General features: G+C 45.7%; 2 protein-coding genes across 10 annotated transcripts in view; one reads left to right on the forward strand and one right to left on the reverse strand.

Annotated features, from left to right (window-relative positions):
* LOC139048115 (uncharacterized) overlaps nucleotides 1–21,455 on the reverse strand; it is a 97,432-nt gene that overhangs the window by 23,327 nt on the left and 52,650 nt on the right. For 4 of the 5 annotated variants that reach the window (XM_070522584.1, XM_070522580.1, XM_070522581.1 and 1 more), the window contains 2 exons: nucleotides 16,778–17,066; nucleotides 10,957–11,362 (listed from right to left, as the gene is read on the reverse strand). The exons of the other annotated variant lie outside the window; for it this stretch is intronic. In XM_070522584.1, coding sequence (XP_070378685.1) covers nucleotides 11,212–11,362; nucleotides 16,778–17,066 — 440 coding nt within the window. In that variant the 3' untranslated portion in view covers nucleotides 10,957–11,211. Of the gene's footprint in view, nucleotides 1–10,956; nucleotides 11,363–16,777; nucleotides 17,067–21,455 lie in introns of those variants that run through there. 5 annotated transcript variants of the gene reach the window in all.
* The window catches only part of LOC135903462 (cytochrome P450 2D15-like), a 185,885-nt gene that overhangs the window by 547 nt on the left and 163,883 nt on the right, over nucleotides 1–21,455 (forward strand). Inside the window, exons 2-3 of one of the 5 annotated variants that reach the window (XM_070522578.1) lie at nucleotides 272–382; nucleotides 1,868–1,979. In XM_070522578.1, the coding sequence (XP_070378679.1) occupies nucleotides 1,940–1,979 (40 nt within the window). In that variant the 5' untranslated portion in view covers nucleotides 272–382; nucleotides 1,868–1,939. Of the gene's footprint in view, nucleotides 1–271; nucleotides 383–1,867; nucleotides 2,039–21,455 lie in introns of those variants that run through there. The other 4 variants (XM_070522577.1, XM_070522576.1, XM_065433784.2 and 1 more) reach the window with 4 other exon arrangements.

The following is a 21,455-nucleotide window of genomic DNA, read 5'->3' on the forward strand; positions in this document are numbered from 1 at the left end:
TGCATCGCATGCTTATCTTATTCCTACAAAGAAAGCGCGCTAAATTTCAAATATACGGCGCGAACACGCGCGCCAGCGCACGTCTGCGTAGTAAGAAAAGTAGCGCTTGAGGTTTAACGCGACTGCACCCCTTGAAGCTACACGATCAATTGCACCCACAGATCGAGACGCTGCCAATTGTCCTGTAGGGAAGCACCGTATCTGCGAGAGCACCATTAGCGTGTAAGCTGGCACCACTGTAAGCAACCGCTTTCTCTCGGGACTCTTCCAGGCTAACGTCACAGGTGCTCTTCGTTGATACCTCCACCGCACCTCAGCTGTGTGAGAGATCCCCAGGAACGTCTATACGGCGAGAAAGCGACGCCAATTTCCGGTAAAACGAGTAAATAAACTACAGGGCCACATGATACGCCTGAGCCACTGTAATGCGATAGAATCATCAGGATCTGCCCAAGGACGCGTTTGATTGCACAGCCCCCAAGATCGGTCTGTGTTGTAACAACGCGCATCTAAACATTTGTAAGGACACGTATCAGACGCGCAAGAGGTCGGAACGCTTTACTAAAGTTGACGAATGTCAATGACGCCATGATATTTTTTTTTAGAGCGCACCTTTTAAGCGCCCGTTCCTGTGTTGTTCCTGGTGATTGGTCGGGTTCTCGTCAAGTAAGTTCCTCCCTCATAATGAAAGAAACATGTCCGGCGGCGGGATTCGAACCTCGGCCCCTCAGCGGAGTTGCCCGATGCTCTAACCATAACGCCAGAATGTATTTTTCCCCTTTATCCGATTGGAACAGAATTTTCAGAAAACAATGCAGTACAAAAATTTAAGGTTGCCAACACATTCAAAAATCGGGCAAGCACGCGCAAGCGTCCAATAAGGACGTCCAGTCTGGCGTAAGCCACTTTTTTTTCGTTTGCACCTTTAACTTCATTTTTTTTATTGCCTTTACTCAATTCACACAGATACATTATACAAATATACCAGACCGGCCAGGAGTGAGGAGAGAAACAATCAAAGCTTTGGCATGTACACCAGCTCTTCTAACCTAGCCAGAAAGCCAGTGCGGTGCCGTTTCTTGCAGTTTATACACCTGAAACCATTCTGCCTACAGATTCGCGAAAGTAACTCTTTATTGGCCTCGCGTCCAAACCAGCGTGCGACCGATCGGCCATTCTCGACAACCAAATACGAAGTAGGCCCGGAATCGTCGTCGCGCGTGCGTATGCTTCTAATCGTACCACCGCCAACTATCTCGGATGATTGCCACGTGTTGATAATGACGATGATTTCCGTAATTGAGGCCCATGCTCGCAGCAGAGGATCTTCCGAGGCGCGCGCAGGGCGTATCGTGCCAACGCCCGCCTAGCTGACGATTTCCATTCTAAGATACGCATACTGGGGCGCATACATAATATGGGGCCATATACTGGGGCGCATACGTAAATCAGCCAAGAAGCTATAGCTCACGTGTTGGTTATGGACGACGACTACCACGGTATGGCCCGTACCCGCAACCGAAGAATAGTCAAGAAGCGGCCATTACATATATTGGGTCGACTGCTTCCGTAAGATGATCACCGCCTGTTGATGGTTGTTAAAATAAATAACGAGAAATTAAGAAAATGCGAGCGAATGTTGGAGTTTTCACACTGCGTAGAGCCCACGCACGTGGGCCAGTTCCCTTTGAACCTAATGAGGCAGGAATATAACGGACAATCTTTTTTTTTTTTTGGGGGGGGGGGTGATTTCATTATAACCACACCACGAAAACTTCAACTCACGTAGATTCTAAACTTTGCGTCGGATCTGCGTATTTCTTTTTCGCCGCACAGTTCCTTTTTTTTTCTCTCTAACAAATCGCAGGCAGCCGCAAGAAGCCATCGACGCCGTCGACTTCCAAGCTGTGCTGCACCACCACCGCCATTTCCAGGAAAGATGTCTCTACTCCCGGCAGCGCCTAGGAACCTCAGTTCCGGTGAGCAGAAAGCCATAGCAGCGGCGCGCAAAGAATTTGGCATGCACATGTACTTCAGCGTAACTGAGTCCCTGTGTCAGGTTGAGTAGTGCGAGAGATCGATAAATCGATAATTCAAACAGTCGGGCAACTAATTAGCAGGGAGGGGGCTGCGAAATAGTAAGTTTTGGAGAATATATCGAGCATGAATTGTCTAGAGTAAAAAGCAAAGCGAATCGAATCAAACATTGAGTAATCAGGAGGTGTTTTTACTGTTAATATAAGATGATGTTGGCATCCTTGTGTGTAGAGAGATCGACGTGGAGGGCGGTAAATCACTTGGACAGCATGATAATGATGCGTGGTTCATTGGGATCCTCACCACCAGTTACATCTAGGAAGTTATGAATCTGTGATCAGCTTTCCTAAGTGAACATTACAAAAAAATAAATTCCTACACTGAAACGTAAATACCTATGTGTTGTTTAGACAAATAACAAGATTCTACAAAAGAGTGCTGGCAACACTATTAAACTTTAGCTCATACAATGTTCTAACAAGGACGAATACCTCCTAGTAGTATGCATTTCAAAGGCGATGGTTTTCGCTTTCTTTCAGCGCACGTTACTTTAACACGAAATAGGAAATGTATCGCCTCATATCCTTGTCACGTCGACAACAATTACCTGTCTACAAAAAACTGTTAATCTGTAATTAAATTGGCAATTTGTATTTTTTCCATGATGACCTTACTACTGGCATATTAGTCCCTAGAGTGTACACTTAGCAAAAACCAAAGAGCGAGTCACATAATGATGCGAAAGCGACAATTGGCTCATTGAACGAAAAAGCCGGCGTCCGGTATCTGTAGTGGGCATAGGGCCCCTGAATTCCCACTGGCTCTGACGCCCCGGCACGAGCGCGCGTCGACGGAGCAGAGCTGGCGAAAGGACACACCTGCTGCTACAGCTGCACCCCAGGTGTTGCGCGAGGGGAGGCGACATCGCCGCGACGTCAAATCACCCTCGCTCTCAGAAGCCTGCGCTATCCGCCCGTACCGTGTCCACGCAATATTTCGCCTGCGTTCTAACTGTGCCTCGGTGACGTTAAATCGAAATGCGTTCGCTCGCCCGCCAGGAGTTCATAACTCAAGTACCGCTCAGTGGCGTTCAACTGAACACTATTCCCTTCGCATTCCCAACTCATAAAAACTGCTTAGATCTACTCTGATTTTCGCTAGCCTACTTTAGTTTTGTTTGGGTTGTTTATATATCGTGGCAGTTAACCTCTGTAGCTTACAACAGCTACAAGTGTACAAACTACAAGAAAATGTTGTAGTGAGGGTGCATCAGTAGCTTTTTGTACTCTAGCGGGTGAGATCTATATCTTGCTGTCATGAGTTAGAAGAACAGGTAATTGGAACTAAGGAACACAAAATACAACGGGAATTTGCACCGACAGCTTTACCAGCGCGTCATGTAGACGACAGAAAAATTGGTATTTAGGTGCACGTTAAAGAACACCAGGTGGTCCAAATTTCCGTAGTCCCCACACTACGGCGTGCCTCGTAATCATATCATGGTTTTTGGCTCGTAAAATTCCATCATTTTATTAATTAACAAATTAGCCCGTGCCATTAACACGGACAGTGAAGAGAAGAAAGAAGGAAGAAGCGGAGTTGACGTGGCCTTGGAAGAGTCAAGAGGGGCGATCGAGATCTTGGTGGGAAGTGGCAAACTTGTGGCGTCGGCCCCAAATTTGTGAGCCGTATGGGGACACAAGCGACACTGTGCTTGTCTAGTTTGATCCTCGGCATCTCGCAGCTGTCCACCGTGGTCTCTGTCAAAGGCTTGCTTGTATTTGACCGGCCCCGTCCTACGCTGGGGTGACAACATCGCCTTCACCGAAGTCAACGCTCAAGCAGCTCCGTCATACGCTATGGCGGCAACGCTGATGCAGATACATGTAAAACACACAGTCAGTATTCAGAATTAGGTTGTTTACTTGACAATAAATTTATGTAGTGATTTTTGAAAAAGTATACTGTCAATGTTTTAACTCGACTAGCGCAACATTAGGTTAACCAGCAGATTACTTATACTTGTAGTGGTTGGTTTTGTGTATCTTGGTTTGACTTCACAAATGTGTTTTCTTCTAGTCTATATTCATGTCTATGTCTTGTTCAACAACCTTTCTGAGGTTTAAGATATGACTATGACAAGCCCTCAAATGCCGGCTCTATCTACGGCAGAGTAAAGTTAGCAACAGGAAGAAATACGCCTTTTAGCGTAATTCCACCTTGTACACGGTGTTTCGTGTAACTTGAACCATAGATTTTTAAAAAATATGCGGTTAACCGCAACTGAATGAAACCACCAACATATGTTTTGTCATCGTGTGGTGCTCTTTGGGGCATTTGTATAATGGGTTTAATTAATTAAGATCCATTATGCAAAATCATTAGTATTGCCTTTGGGGCCAAGTGCGTTTTGTTACCGTGTGGTGGGCATTTAAAAATGACCAATCCAATTTTTTGGGCAGCGTACATGCTGCGTGGTGATTTTTTTCCGGCGTGTAAGGAAAGCCCACGAAATATGAAATAAAACACGTAACACCGCTCGTGCGCTATGGCATTGCAGCACGCTCAACCGCGCGTCTAGCCTATCGCTTATCAGGCATGATGGTACTTCGCGTGTGCCACCGTCAAAGATTCTGACGCACTGTGAAGCCGATGCCTAGAGCTGCGGCCTCTCACATCACCACGGTCCGCGCGCAAGGTTCTTTCGCATGAAGCCCAGTTGACAGCACTCAATACGGTACCGCATGAGTGCAGTCACGTGGTTTTATATGATATTTGTTGGGCTTTCTTTAAACGCCGGAAAACATCGCCACTCAGCATGTGCATTGCTACCAAAAATTGGATCGGTCGTTTTCGAGTGCCCTCTACAACGTAACGAAAAGCACTTGGCCCAAAAGTCAATATTAAAAAACTCATAAATCATCTCACCTAACTAATTATTATAGTGGAATATAATAAATGCCCTAAGGAACGCCACATGTTGGCAAACCATATGTCATTGGTTTCATTCAGTTGCGGTTAACCACGTTTTTTAAATATTTGGTTCCAGTTACGTGAACCATTCTGTATACCAGCCGTGCTGTCAACAAATCGCATAATACCACCAAAATAACACGCACTATGCTTCCATGTACACGACCATGGATACTGAATTTGACAACATATTGCGCGTTGACAGGTACACGCAAGTTTTTACGATAGTTGCATTGACAACTTTGCAACATCATTTTCGGCATCCTTCGTCTTTCTCATTTGATGAGCTATCAGTGCAAAGTCTTCACAGCACGTTGAATATTTTGCTCAGTATGTCGCTGCCTTTCGATGAATTACCTAAAGACCCATCAAACGCGATACTTTTCACATAGTTTAGGCAGCAAAAATATATATTTCGGCACAGGTTCCCATGCAAAGTCTTTCAGGACAGCAGAGACACACGGGCAAAAATAAATTTTGCGTACCGAAATCCATGTGCGAAATGGCTGTACAAGACAGATACCAGGCGTCACAGAGAACCTGTTGCAAAGGTGAATCCATGGACATGAGCCTGCGCTGTTGTAATACTGGACGAGATGGAGTTCCATGCTTAACTGCAGCACGACTATAAAGGGACGAAGGAAGCCGGCGACTACGTCACGTGGAATACGTCCGCACATATATTGCGAAGCACTCTTTTCTCCATTTCAACCACTTTGCGGTAGGTAGCTAAGTAGATTCCTGTCTTCCTTCACTTCGGACTTGTGCAATAAAAAGAAAGTCCTAAGGGAAATTGGAATTGAAGCTCACACTTCAAGAACTGCAGACCAATTCTCAGGCGACTAAACCAAGATCTTTTAGAATAAAAAAAAACTATACCAGCACTTTGTGATGTTTGGCGCATGTGTATGGTGTCAGCTTCTCGTGCTCTTTTCTCGTGACATGTAACGCTTTGACACTACGTAGAATATGTGCGATGTTGTACCGCCTTGGCGATCGACGCAAGTTGATCACATTTTACCATTTCTTCGTTGAAGTGAAAATAACACGCAAGTTTGCACATAGCCCACATCACATAGACATAGGCACGTGCGATTGTGTAACACTTAGGAGAAGAAGACGAATTTTATTTATTCACTCACGAAAATAAAATCACAGTAACAGGATATACAGAAGGAGGTCCAAAAGCTCAAGGCTGTAGAGGGACCTCCTGTTCTAATTAGAAAGATCAAAACAAGTTAGGTTACAGCAAATGCAGCAAGGTTTTAAAGTTGTCTACAAATAATTACACATGACAGCAAAGGAACCGAAACATTATATGACAGTACACATAATTGCGTTTTGAACAAATGAAGGTAACAAAACAATTCAGGCTAATGCAAATACAGCAAAGAGGTAGAATTGTTAACATGTATTAATGCAAGAAAACAAGTAAACTGAACACAAGGCATAACGCTGTACAGAATTACATCATGTACTGAATTAAAAACAAATCATGATAGGTGAAATGTAGCCTAGAGGCAGTGTTCTAACAATAACTGACACAAGGAAACAAGTGGATAGATATGATGAAATGTTGGTGAAATGGTGAAATGTGGTGAAATGTCAAATGTTTAAGAGATAAAATGGTTTACCCATATTGAAGCAAAACGAACATGTTAAATTACATTACAGCATTCACAAGTTAAGTAAATATGAGAATAAATGCTTTTTAAAGCTGCCTGTACTAGGAGACAGCTTTATGTCCATTGCAATACAGTTCCAGTAAGACATCGCTGTCAACGAAGAAGTGAATTTGCCAAAATTGGTTCTGATTTTAGGTAATAAGAAGTTGTTAGCTAATGCAAATCGAGTATTGTTATGATTAGCAAGTTGTTCAGTGGTAAAGATTATTTGGGGAATGTTTGAGTGAAAGGAATTATAGACAAGGATTGTCGTATTGAATTGAAATAGTTTATGTATTGTGAGAATGCGATGCTCTTGCAAAAAAGCAGATGCATTACATCGGGGTGACTGGAGAGTAATAATGCGGATGGCCTGGTTCCGGACGTATTGTAAAGGAACAAGATGAGAGCTATATGTGTTGCCCCAAGTCGCGATGCAGTATGTCGCAGTGCAGTCGCAGCTCAGGTCACAATCCGTGTATCTGTCCCTCACGCCGGTTAAATACCTGTGCTAAAACCAACGTACAGCATACCCTATCAAATCCTGTCGAACGAACGCATTCCTAATTTCACAGTTGCCGTCATGCCTTCGTCATAACCGTTGTCGTCGTCTTGCTGCTGTCGTCACACACACACGTACGGTCTATTTAAACAAACGCGTTGGTCCACCTGGTAACGCTTTGCGGGACTGCAAACAATGCTGGATAGCTAGTTACCTGCAAAGTATTTCGCTTAACGACGATTCCCATAATATGTGGGATCTCTGCAATTTCAAATTGATTGCCATTCTTTGCTAACTTCAGCCTTTTGGGGTACGCCTGTCGGTGTGTCTACTTCTAACGTCTTTCGCGGAAAACTTGGATCATTGCATAGTCCGCAGTCTAATAGGCAGAACTTCTGGTTGCTGTGCAAAGGAAACCACGTAACGAAACTAACAATAGAACCAACTTGGGTAACGGAGTATGCGCACCAGGGTATGTGCCTGTCTTTATCGAACCTCTCTAGCACCAACTTCGATCACTGGGTAGGCGTTGTTCTTCAATGAAGCTCCTTGACGGAAACTTGTTACGGCATGGGCCGCATTTCAATGAACCTATTTTGACAACTTGAGCCAGTGCTGCCAACTTTGGTCTCAAGGTATTCGCGACTTTTCAATGACGAAAAAAAAACATTTTTAACAGTCATATACATACAGATAATCTTGACTGCATATATATTCAAACACGCGACCCCCAAATTTCATGCAGACTCTGCTAGGTGAGGCAGCGTGCCCAGAGAGATGCGCGAGAGAAAGAACCTGCAGAGCCCGAAGACATTATTGCAGGGGAGAATACACACAGTTACATAAGCTCGGATAAAATACACAGGTGATCAAACAAAAAAAACTCAATAACAAAGGTTCACGCCACTATAAATTCAACAGTAATGCTCTGAACGATGCTTAAGAGCGACAGTCTGCAACTTCCTGTGGTAGCTGATCCCACTGCGATATTGTGTGTGGGAAACACGAGTGCTGGAAGATGTCTGTTCCACAAATACTTTCTCTTTTTATTCAAGAGTGGTCACTTCTGTGAGATGAGAAATGAGACGGTACAAAGTAAGTTTTTCTATTGTAACCATGCCAAAAGAAATTTTAGAATGCATCTCTTATCTCGTGCTTTTTCCTGCGTGTCCTTAATAATTCTCACACCTAACTATCCTTAAGTGCTGTATTACTATAAGTAAAGTCATAATACTATGGATAAAACAGTCTGCGCCGTTTTGTACAAGCTCGAGTATATTCGACAGAGTTTTGGTTTGTGGGTCCCTGGTCATACAGGCATGCTCTAATTAGGATCTTGCGTTGGAAAATTAAAGTAGTTCTTTAATTTTGGAACGAGCCAACCGGAAGTTGCGTTTAACAAAATTTAGCATTTTACAGGCTTTCGCTGAAACATATTCAACGTGCTTAGACCAAGTTATTTTCGAGGAGAAGTAAACACCAAGATATCTAAACTGAGTTACTCACGATATCTGTACGTTGTGTAGTGTATGATCAAACAGGTATGGATTGTGTTTACGTGTAAAGGAGACTTATTGACACTTACTGGGGTTCAAAGACATTTGCCACCTAACACACCAGCGTGTTTTGCAGTCCACATTGCGTTGCAAGTACTCAGGGTCAGTGGAAGACCTAATGCAGTGACCAATCAATCAATCAATCAACGGCACAATCATCCGCACACAGACGCAGTTTGCATGACACAACCTGAGCATTATTATTGATGTATACCATAAACAGCAATATCCTCAAAACAGATGCCTGGGGAACTCCCGAAATAACAGCAACGTAATCAGATTGTGAGCAATAAATTAGAACACGTTGCACGCATTCTTGTAGATAACACTTATTCCGATCAAACAATGAATGAAATATACGGACGTATGATAGCTTATGTAACAGCAAAATATGGGGAACAGAATCAAATAGCTTCTTTAAACTAGGAATATGCAGTCAGTCTGTACATCGAGATCGAAATAATGAAAAATATTGCGGCTCAATTCTATGAGCTGTGTCGAACGAAAATGACATGACCTAAAACCGTGCTAATATTCGGTACAATATATTGTTTTCAAGATGTTTTATTACGACGCTGTACACTACGTGCAGTAGTGTTTTACTACACGCACTCGTTAGAGAAATTGTACTTTATTTGGAGACAATATTTTTTCGGCCACTTTTATGGGTCGGTACCACATCTGCCACTTTCCGCTCCTTAGGTAAACAAGAAGACCTTAACGATTTCTCAAACATTTTAACTAGGTAGTGGGCGATTATGTCAGAACAAGCCCTTAGCACATAGGATGGTATATCATCCGGACCACTTGCAGAAGAAGCATTTATATTGCCAAGTAACTAATGTATACCACCATGTGTCACGACCAGCTTCGGCATAGGTTCCAAAACATTGTCGGGTATACGCTGTAATTCATTATGACAGGGAGTTGTGAAAGAGGACTGAAAGTAAATATTGAAGCAAGAAACTTTATCGACTTCACCAGCAAGAAGTACACTGCCGTTGTTTAAGCTCCGGATGCCGACTTGTTCTGTGCTAATTGTATTGAAACACTTTCACATTTCTGTCGGCTCATTTTGTAACTTTGGGCCCCATGCAAAGCAGTATTTTTCCTTAGAAACCTTGTTCTTTCTTAGTTTTATATCTTTTCCAAGAGACTTTAGCATTACAAATACACAAGGGTTACGATGCTTTCTATAAGCATTCAGGAGACTACATATCTTATTCGTAAATTGCCTGGCCTCCCATGTAACCCAAGGCATACTACGTTTTTTTTTCTTTGCAGACACATGTTTATATGGAACATGTCTGTCCACCAGCTGCTTTGGTGTGGAGCAAAATGTATCCCATAGGGTATTGCTATCCACGGACTGAGCTAAGTGACTGAATTCCTGCAGGAATATGGCAAGCTCATTAGATAATGAAACATAATTGCCTTTCTAAAAAAATATACCTTCCTTAAGGGATCGTGTGCACATGAGAAGGGGATGATCTGAGCATGCGCTAAACGCAGTCATGTTCACTAATACCGGGAATTACGGCATTGGCAGGAATGGCTGGTTTGAAAAAAGCAGATCTAACACAGAAGATTTATTCGGACCATACCTAGTAGACTGAATAACAAACTGACAAATATCATCGGTAACGATTGCTTCGGGGAATGCTATAGAAATAGCGGATGAATTAACAAGGAGAGGTTTATTGCCAACCCACCTCCCGTCAGGTATATTGAAATCGCCACCAATGAAGAAGTCAATATTTATTGTAGAGGGAAACTCGGAGAGGGATGTGAAGGCCTCAGGCTATGTGGAAGCGGGGAACGGTAAAAGGACCTGACCGCCAGCCACTGCCCAAGTTTAAATGGGATATTGCACCAAGCTGACTCGGGACAGTCAGGTGGGATTTACACGGGAAACCTGTGCACGGACCTGTGCACGGATCAGGTGTGGCGATATCCGGCTGGATTCGAAAATGTGTAGAACAACGGCTGCTGAAACGATTCGAGGAGCCATTTGTCCGTTGTTGCAGAAACTGGAGTGCTATATCCGACAGAGCAAACAGCGAGAAACACCAAGAAAAGGGGACAGCGTAAGAAACATTAAAATTGCATTGTACGGGTAATATTGCAGGCTGGATGGAAACTTCTAGACGAAGTTCAAAACAAAAACGCATCGTACATAGCCCACTTGATACACTGTAACCTTAGTAAAAAAGGTAAACGTAAATAATCGTCGAATTTTATTGTATAGCCACAGGAGCAGATAGCCTTTTCTACACAATAGTTTTTTGCTAAATGAGGAGCACGTCATCAAACTACACGTGGCTTTTGATTACCCATCCACATAAGTCAGCAAACTCCATGGATAGACAACTTTATCGGCGCGACTGGATGCGAAATTGCCAGCCACGTTTAGCGACTAAGAGTGTTCTGTGGCTGTGTCCAAAGAATTGAACGCTGTGCCTTCTTGCGCTATGCTCAGCTACGACGTGACATCGCTGGCTGTACTGTCCTCGTCCGAAGTGGTCGTAGCTGCTCTAGTGCGACGAGGCTTTTGAAGCACGTCGCGCAGCCTGCGCTGCTTGGGCGCGGATGGTCTCGCAGCATGGCCGAAAGGCAGGGTCGTCCGTGGTCTGCGAACATTAGCAACACTTGGTTGTAACAGTGGGCATGTTCAGTCGAGATATGCAAAACTGTGATGAGGAAATAATTCCCTACGTTTTAACTCGCACACAACACTTACATGCATGCGTGCCCTAAATAAAATAACACTCCAAAGAAAACGCAATTACACAGTGAGTTTTTCTTTCCTTGAATGCTCTATTGTACTCCAACTATATTAAAGCAATAAATATGGTCATGACGCAAGATAGCTGTCCAAGCTTGAGTGCGATAAAAAAAACTAATGAAGTCCTTGCCTGCTGTTGCTGTTCTTTTGCTATTGAGGCACAAAGCTTTAATGAACATTGAAGAGAAGCCACCCGCCCATAAAATTATGCAGAAATGATTGATGATGATTTCCAATGCAAGCGAAATGCTTGAAATAATGAACGAACGAACGAACGAACGAACGAACTAGCGAGCGGGGTGACCATCCCCCCCCCCCTCCTCTTTGCCGCTCACTCTCGCTACTTAGTTACCGGATAGCTTGCGCCCTTTCCCTTGGGGACTTCCCTCGCTATCCCAGAATTACTTCGTGGCAGCCGCGGACGCATAGCGTCCACTTACTACTCTCCTATACCGTGTCAAGCATGAAAACTCCTTTCCAAACACAGAGCGAGAATGCGCAGTTTGCGCCACATTGCGCGCGGTTGATAGCTGCAGCCCGGAGTACTTTGAGACAAACGACAATAACCGTAACCACGTGGGCGATAACAATAGGCACGCCGACGCAAGACTACCTACGAGCCCGTCCACTTCCGCCGTTCTCCATAGGTTTTATGCTGAAAGGGGGGAGTTGAACCTGAACCAGAAATGCCTAACTCTATTCTAAAAGGCGGACAGCAAGCAGTACGGAATGCCCTGTTGAAGGCCGGACCATTGAGGATAGAATGTGAATAAACGGGACCCAAAATGCGAGGATGCGCCAGTAGTGCATTAATTCGGCCATACACGTGCACGCATCTCCCCTACGCTCCCGATGACTCATTGACGCGTGGGTTATGTCGTGCCGGGTACCGCTAACACAAATTAAGTGGAACCTCCCTGAACGGTAACTGTCGAAGAAATGTACGGCATTGTATGGCAGTTAGCCCTGGTGCGGAATGTATATGTGCGGTAATGTAAATACGCGCATATCTCTGGTCGTACTCCTCACGCGCCTGCAAACGAAAAAGCCAAGGGCACTTGGAATTTCCTACGTGGATTAAATCGAAAGCATTGTGACGTCTTCCTGATTACGACTCGTTTTACGAAACGTAATGGTATTGTTTTCACGTTGCCTTGTATCATTTCACTTGCCCCAACCTCGTCCGCATGCTTGCGTGTACGTCCGAAGGAGCCGAACGGAGCTACTGACTGAGAAGTAGAAGTCGAAGGTTCATCAATCGGAGCTCACGACAGAACTCGCCCAAATCGCCACACTGAGTGGCAGTACACCTGGGCCGTCAGTGTCTTGCAGACGGAGGGGCAGTATGCGAACGCTGGCATGATGAGCAGCATCGAAGTGAGCTGTGGAACAAGACGACGACGAACGCATAAGCAATGGCCCGAGCGCATCTATGTGACCACGTGGATTCTTGTACTATTTTCGGCCACACCGCCAGCGCACGCCGCATCACGAGATCATGCACGCCGAGCCACCTCCGACACACAGAGCGCTTGTACCAACGGCTGTACAAAAGAGGAGGAACCGATATCTAAGGGTACTCGGAAAGTCATAAGACAATTGTTAAGACTTTAAATCTTTTTTCCTCTACTGTTTTATACTCTTGTATGAAAAATGCTTTGTGTTCTTTTTCGTTGTTGTGAATTGCCCTTCCCCTCGGAAATATACTCTGTAGCCTGGGGCGCTATAACGTAAAACTATTCCAAACTTTTCTATTCCAATTCTGCAATCAGCCCTCCACGGCCGGTCAAAAACTTTTTTTCGATCACGCCCACTTCCCCTGTCTGTCACGCGACGTCACGAAAACCGCGATAGCCCCCCATCTGATATGATGTGTACACACTGATTATGAATGATTTGACAGAAAAACGAATAACAGTTATTTCTGATTCGACCCCTTCTCGCCATTAGCCTTCGGCTATTGGTAAAAAGTTTTCGGGCTGCACCCACTTCACCTGCCTCTCACGCGACGCCAAAAAACCGCAAGAACTCACCGCGTCAAAGTGACGTGTACGCGATAAAGATGCATTTATATGCCAAACAAAACTGAATTTTCTTCGCAATAGCCGCAGGCTGCCCCGTTCCGAAAGGAATAGAAGATGGCTGCCGCCGATCGCTCAGACGCTGGCTACTCGCACCTGCCGGAGAGCATGGGTGTATTTGCGAATAGTAAAACTTCTTGCGTGGCCGTGTAACATTTTCAAGCACTTTCCGGACGTTTATCCCCTCATTCTACCAACTCTTCTTTGCTGAGGGTCCGTTTTAGCGTCATTTTTGAGCTTCCGTTGCATGCCGCCGCGATTTTGTACCAGCCACCGCAAGCTAAGTGAGGGAAAGCCGACCAATCGCAGACGCCGACACCGCCCTCTTGATCCGGTTATCAACTTTCAGTGCAGTGGCTCGGCCCCATTGAATCCCTCTCCACTTGAGCGTTCTCCTCGCCTCTTGTCAACCAATTAGATACGACAAGCCGCTCAGTGTAGGCAATGTTATTCGTTTTTCAAGCAAACAAAAGTGACCTCTTATGAACAAGGAGAGCGTTTGATACCGTACTTACTCGATTCTAAGCACCCCCCTTTTTTCACGATCGCGATGCCCAAAGTGAGGATGGGGGTGCCTAGATTCGAAAAATCTAGAATGACCCCCCCCCTCCCTTTTTTCGCTGCGACCTCGCAACGAGATGGGTGCGAGAAATGATGTTTTCTTTCGCAAACATTCAAAAGAAAAATCGGTGCAGACAGTGAACGCACCGCTTGTGTAGGGTACTAAGTCATTATCACTGCCACTCGAGTTCGTCGCACCGCTTGAACCGTTGCTCTCGGGATCCCACAGCAGGTCGTCTTCCGTTCCGTCGAAGTTGTTTGTGATCGAGCACTTCTTAAATGATTTGACCACAACGTCCCCTTGGACCCTCTTCCTCGCGTCCAAAGTGCGCTTTGCGATGGTTGAAGCTTCCTGCAGCTTTCCCGTCGGCGTCTTCTTCCGGTCAGGGTTTTGCACCCGCTCTTCGCACTCCTGTCAGAGATTGGCTTTGAAGGGCTTGTTGACTGAAATGTCGAGGGATTGCAGCACTGGCGTCATGCCACTAGGAACCACAACCACGTCGCTATTGATGTTTCGAAGCTTTGTCGTTACCTCCGGGGTTAGATGGCCGCGAAACGCGTCCAACTGAAGCATCGACCGTGGGCCTCCAGGTCCGCCGAGCAATGATTACAGAGTGAGCAAGCTCGTTTGGCGGCCTTGGCTACGCGCTCTTCCTAACAAATAGGGGGGTGCTTAGATTCACATGCAAACATTTTTCCTAACTTGTTCGCGAAAATAGAGGAGGGTGCTTAGAATTGCGCAAATACGGTAGGTCTGTTCGACCACCCTGCGGGTGATCGCCCGGTGCTTGCGTTGGTGGTTGCGCAAATGTGACATCAGGAGATTGGAATAGAAACATATTGGAATAGTTTTACGTTATAGGGCCTCTGAAGGTAACGTTAATAAAGAAATATCTTCGCGCACTGCAGGAAACAGGAGTTGCTACTCGCCCTCACAGTAGAGGTTGAGTTGTGAAGAAGCGGTCACCTAGAGAAGACTCCAGGCTGGAACCTACCCGCATGGTACACTGCTTCACGCCATGTATACGGGGAGCTACGAGCCGGACTGCAAGTTCTGCCCGCCGGACACGCCCAACACACTGCGCCACATGGTGTAGGGGTGCAGGAATAGCCCAGATATACCGATGTCGTCACCGCCACCAGGCGGATCCGAGCAGAAAGAAGCGGAACAAAAACAAGAGTCGGAAGACCAATATGAGGCTCTGCTGGTCAGCATGACCCTGAAGACGAGTTACGGTTGGTGAACGAGACATGGGCGGCGGCAGTGAGCCATGACTACTTGAACTGAGGAGGCCACCATCTTTCGGGCTCCAGCCAAAGAAACCTCGAATGAAGTTTATTCTCTCTACCCCGGCCACGCCTCAATATTAATAACGTCACCAGTCATATATTGCTTTCGCGTTAATAACGCATACAAAATCAGCATAACTATCCCCTCCCCCGCCACATGCATTACCACGCATAACAAATTAAGCACCATGCCTACCGGCATAGAATGCAACGCATATCTTGGACAGTTTCTGTTCAGGGTGCTTCCACTTAATTTCCTCTTCGGGGCCCATGATGCTTTTCGTTTTCTTTCCCCTTGCAAAGATAGCGAACTACCATCTCCAAATTGTACCATATTTTCGGCGCGTTCAATTAAAGTTGCCTCTTTTCATTAAATCCTGGGCTTTGATGTGCCGCATCTGGACACTGACTTATATGGGACGCCATATTAGAGGGTTCCGAAATAAATGTGACCATGGGGCACCTTAGCGTCCAAAGAAAGCACAGTGCATGACCGTTTTCGCAGTCCGTCTCTATTACACTGCAGTTGCGTTATCCAGGATTGAGCCCATCTTCTCAAGCTCAGCAGCGTAATCCCATAAGCACTGACATGGAAGTTAGGCGCCGAGTTCGGCATATCACTGCACTGTTAATGAATGATCCTCTGCTCGTGGACGACGCCACTTGCTTCAAAATTGTTTCTTCTACGCTGCTTTTATTCCAGAAAAAAAATGGCTGTGGCTTAGGTAAGGTTAAGCCCAGGATGCGAAGCATACTAGCCTTTATTTTAGTTGTTGAACCACTGTTTAGCCTGGTGAACTGCTGTTGCTTGGCTATATTTGGTTCGGCTAGACGAAGAAACAACTCATGCATTACTGCTTCGCCTTCAAGAGTGGAACGCGACAGCGTTCCCGTCGACCCGCCAAGGGGTGTAAGACAATGGGCTACAGGGCAGCGACTACGCGCCCCGCATTGGACGCGGTGAGCGTCGAGCAAAGCAGCGTTCGGCGCGGCAACGAAATGTGCGCCTGAGCAAGAGACGCACGCCTTAGAAACAGCTCGTTTCTAAGGCAACACCGCATTCACTAGAGGCGCTTTTGTACCGCTTTGAAGCATCGTACTCGTGGCTCAGTGGTAGCGTCTCCGTCCCACACTCCGGAGACCCTGGTTCGATTCCCACCCAGCCCGTCTTGCAAGAGTTGAGCCAAAGCCACTTCTCCTCTGTCGTGACGTCACGGTGTCACGTGGTTTCATGGCGACACCGCCGCGCCTGAGGAGCTGGGTTGAGCTCTCGTAATATGCTTCGCATAAAAGCACAGAATACAAAACGTGCGTCATATCCTTCGTACCCGGTGGCGTTGGTCGCGAGCACAAGCGGTGTGGCCTTCGCCGGATGCAGACGCGCCATGCCCAGCGCTTCCGCGTGTCGCCCTCGGCGCGTCTCGAGCATGAACGCGATCCCGAAGACCATCGCGAAGAGCAGCATCACGCCCAGCAGCGAGAGCGCCAAGCGCCCCACATTGTTCCAGTCGTCGACGGGCGTCATCCACACACCGCGTGGTCCCTGGCTCAACCGAGTTCTCCGCCCCGGGTTCTGTGCTTGCGGACTAGCCGGCACTGCGGAGGCGCCGCCTCGTGCTGTGGGTGCAGACGCAAACATTGACAAGGTGCATTGCATGCGGCATATTAAACACTGTTGGTTGCATTTACAAACCAAGGCACAGTTGTGCAAAAAACATTGACACCGACCACATGCAGTAGAAGAAGTTTATAAGAAAAAGACACGGTTCGGCTTGCTAACGGTAGCCGTGTTCACATTGATAATTGGATAACGATCATAGCACAGTTTTAAACAACTGTGTCATGATTCCAGAGAAGATAAGCTTTTGTAAAACCCTAGGTTTCAGTAACTGACCAAATCTGAGAAGGTGAAATGCATTTCATAAAAGCGTACAGTGAAACCATAAAAGTGCCCGACCCACTGCATTGGAGAAAACGTTGGATTTCCAAGCAATTTGCAACCATATCCAGTAAAACCCTGCAGCACTGCGTCAATCGCATATCCTTTTAATGCCCAAATGATGTTCCACGTCAAGAAAAATTGTATCTTATTCACCTTTATTTCTGGCTATGCAAAGCACATTTGTCCCAAAATTAAAACACGAAATATTAAGAAATAGTTTTTCAGGTGCAATTTTATTACCGCAGTAATCACTTATTTAGTAGTACATTTGCTTAACTGTCCGCAATTTAAATCTATCTCCACATTATCAAAAGCCCCACTATAAGCTGCGCGTATACGTTAATGTACCTGAATCAAAATTGGATAGGAGAACAGTGGAGGACATCTGGTACGTTCGGCATTACAAGGCTGTATTAGTACAGACTACAAAGTCAACTTATGGGCTGCGCTCATAGGATACGAAGAAATTCAAATTGTTTCTCAGCCCTCACTGCCCTTGTATATATATAAATGTGCGCGTGTGCGCGTGCGCGCGTTGTTGTTGCTGTTGCTGCTGTTGTTCTTGTTGCTGTTACTCTTCTTCGTCTTCTTCTTCTTCGTCTTATTCTTCTTCGTCGTATTCTTCTTCGTCTTCTTCGTCGTCGTCGTCGTCGTTGTTGTTGTTGTTGCAATCGGGGTGGCAAGCCCCAAGGGTAGCGTTGGCCTGGCGGCCTGGGGGCACAACTGGAAGCATCCGAAGGTCCTGGCAAAGGATGAGTCGACTGCTAACGGAACAACTTGTTTATTATAGCATCGCAAAAGAGCGGCCGGTCAGGTCGACCGAAGTGGAGAGACGGGAGAGCACGTCACGCGACGGAAGAAATCGGAGCCTCTCTCTTGGCGTCCGGGTGCAGCTGCTTTTATACCCTCGGAGTTGAGGGCAAGAAGGAACGGCTCTGGATGGGGCGCACGTGACGCCGCCGCTCGGGCACGTTGAGACGAGTAGTCGCGCATCCGCCGGGCCGGCGCCGGTCAGACCTCCTCGCTTCACAGTTGGGGAGCTCCTCTCCCCGGCTGCCGCGCTTTGGCAAGCGTGTGCATCACAACATTGTGATGCACACACAAACACACACGAAGACACGTGGCATTGAAACATGCCTGGACGCGCATGGCAGGAGGCATTGCGGCAGCGCTGAACGGGCCAAAATGTCCGCCGCTTTCAACGAAGCCCCGCCGTCCGTTGCATCCTAGGCGAAACGTAACAGTGTGCGTGTGCGTGCGTGCGTGCGTGCGGGTGCGTGCGTGTGTGTGTGCGTGTGTGTGTGTGTGTGTGTGTGAAAACGACTAGTCAATACCTCTTCCAGAAAGTTCGTCGTCTCTTTCCTTCGTGTGTGTATATATATATATATATATATATATATATATATATATATATATATATATATATATATATATATATATATATATATATATGCACACGAAGGAAAGAGACTACGAACTTTCTGGAAGATATATATATATATATATATATATATATATATATATATATTTATATATATATATATATATTTGCGGTTGACGGCTCGTTGTATTTTGTCACGCTTTACTGCGAGAATTTCTCCCTTTTGTCATTCTAAAGCAGATGTGATGCCACCACTGACCGAGATATGATGTCATGGCTGACATTTCAACAGGCACAGGTGCAGGTTTCTCGTTCAGGCTAGGAAGTAATTAGCTGGCGTTTTCAAAGACTGTCATCTCGTCATGACTTTGTAAGAGGCCGAAGATATCGATTTTTCAGCTTTGCATAACGATAGCCATTACGAAACGCTATCCGTATGGCAAAGTCCCAGTGGTGCTGAACCTTCGCATACTGCCAGGAACCGCTATGTAAATGAGGGCTAATTGATTTTTTATAACAGGAAATTCGTAAAACAGTGGTCGACAGAAAGGCAGCGCTATAACTACTTGCATGTGCAAAACACGATAGCTTAAACGAAGGCCTAATCTTTTACATCTGAAACTAAATGTCAATGCTCTGCCCAGACGACTAACAGCTCCGCGAGCTTTCATAGTTATACTATTTTTAGTTAAGTCCTAAAATTACCATCAACGTGAGAAAATGTCAGGCAAATTGCACTTGGCCATGCCGCCAAGCGTCATGTCCTAACCTGTCAACCGTGACGATTCGCACAAACGTTGTCGTCGTATTGCCGTATAAACTAAGTAGGAAAGGCGGCATCTTTAGACCAATCTAAACATATGATTAACCGACAAGCCATGAAGTCGCACTACCTACGAGACATCTTGAATATAGTCGACCTACTGATATTTACGGCATTTTAACCTCCTTCCCCAGGAACAACCTGGATAAACTGGACCATACATTTACACTGCTTGTAATGCGATCAGTATTCTTGCCCCACTTCTGGCACTTTGATGTGCTGCTGCTCTGTTCTGCCTAGCCCCTGAAACATCACTCTCACACGCGAAGCGATAGCGCATGCGCAAGGTCAGGCAGTGCAAAAAATTGAGAGAAACTTAGGTATTCTTATGTTATTTGAATGCGAAAGCATTAGGACTTGTCTAAGTTAGCACGTTAAATTAAAACTACAACTTAATGCACCTCTTATACCAACCTTAATCCATGCTAATCCACTTCATCCCACCTTAACCCACCTTAATTCACTTTTCTCTTGGTGGCGCCATCCTTAATTCACCTCAGTCCACGTGTAAAAAAACTAAATTGAGGAACTCCTTTTCTTAAGGTAAATTATATACATATTAAGCAGTGTCCTGGGCTACTAGCATAACACTACCTATTAGCAGACGCTAATGATGTAACGTTAAATGTTATCGCTTATGTAACGGCTCCGAAAATTCCGGGTTTTCCTAGTTTATGACAAGACATTTAGTTTTGAAAGGGCGTTCAAAGAGTTTCTACCCATGCTGCGAACAGGGAGGATCATCGACCACTGGTTCGTAAGGGGACTTAAGATTTGGTTCATTCGATTTCTGCCGTCCTTGCAAGCTCGTCGCTTACTTTCATCTTCGGCAATTTCCGCTACAATTTTACGATGTTTTTGATCATTCATCTGAAGTGGGTGAAGTAGCTAAAGGAAGCGTCGCTCAAAAATCGTGGGGCTCCTCCGGATACACGCAAACGTGAGCTATATGCTCAGTTTCCCTCTTGGTATCTGTAAAGTGATTCCTTTGCGTTTCCCTCTATTGATTGTCCTGGGCATTGTATATTACCGCGAGAGCATTTAGAGTCCCGCATAGAGAAGGAAATTCAACAATAGCGGACACTCCGCGAAAATTGGCAACAGGAAATACGTCGCGCCTACTATTATGAACATCAGCCGTTAGCCGATGCGATTATCGGCAAAAATGGATGTGAAATGAACAGATCTTTTTTTAAATATTTTCCAGATGAAACTATGAAAAATCCGTATAAATTGAGTTATAATTTGTGACGTACTTTTCTTGCACCACCTAGCGACAGGCCAATGACGCGCCAGGTGCGTGCGTCATGCGTCAGACACGCCGCCGAAGCGACCGAGACCGGCTGCGCAAGTGAGCGCTAGCCTCTTCGGAGACCCGTCTTTTTTTTTTATGTACCCTGGCTTGTTGGGCTGCCGGCGATATCTCGCCTTCCTTCTGCATTTCGACATGGCACCACTGCACTATTGGAGTACGGCCAGGGGAGAAATTTTGTTTGGCTGTGTGCGATGCATTTCAAGCAATATATTAGGCTTAGGGCTCGGAACCTTTACGTGTGACACAGCGAAAAAAGCTCCTCATCCTGGCGCTGTTAATTTGACTCGCACTGCGAAATGTTTGCGACGCTTTCTATGGCTCCCACACTATTGCAAGTAATTGCGATATATTTTCGACGCGCTTGCGGCGCCTGGGGCTGAGACGCCGTTAGTGAAAAGCAGCTCAACCGTGTGACGCAGTTTCGCGTGAACTTAATTTTAGTTGAACATGTGTTGGCGCTTTCTCTGATCCCGAGCATTATTGTAATTAATTTCGTTACTTCTTGGCAAACTATTGAGGTACGCTTGCCGCGCCTGATGTTGTGA

The sequence above is a fragment of the Dermacentor albipictus genome, chromosome 7, assembly GCF_038994185.2.
Source record: "Dermacentor albipictus isolate Rhodes 1998 colony chromosome 7, USDA_Dalb.pri_finalv2, whole genome shotgun sequence".
In the NCBI taxonomy this organism is placed as follows: domain Eukaryota; kingdom Metazoa; phylum Arthropoda; class Arachnida; order Ixodida; family Ixodidae; genus Dermacentor; species Dermacentor albipictus.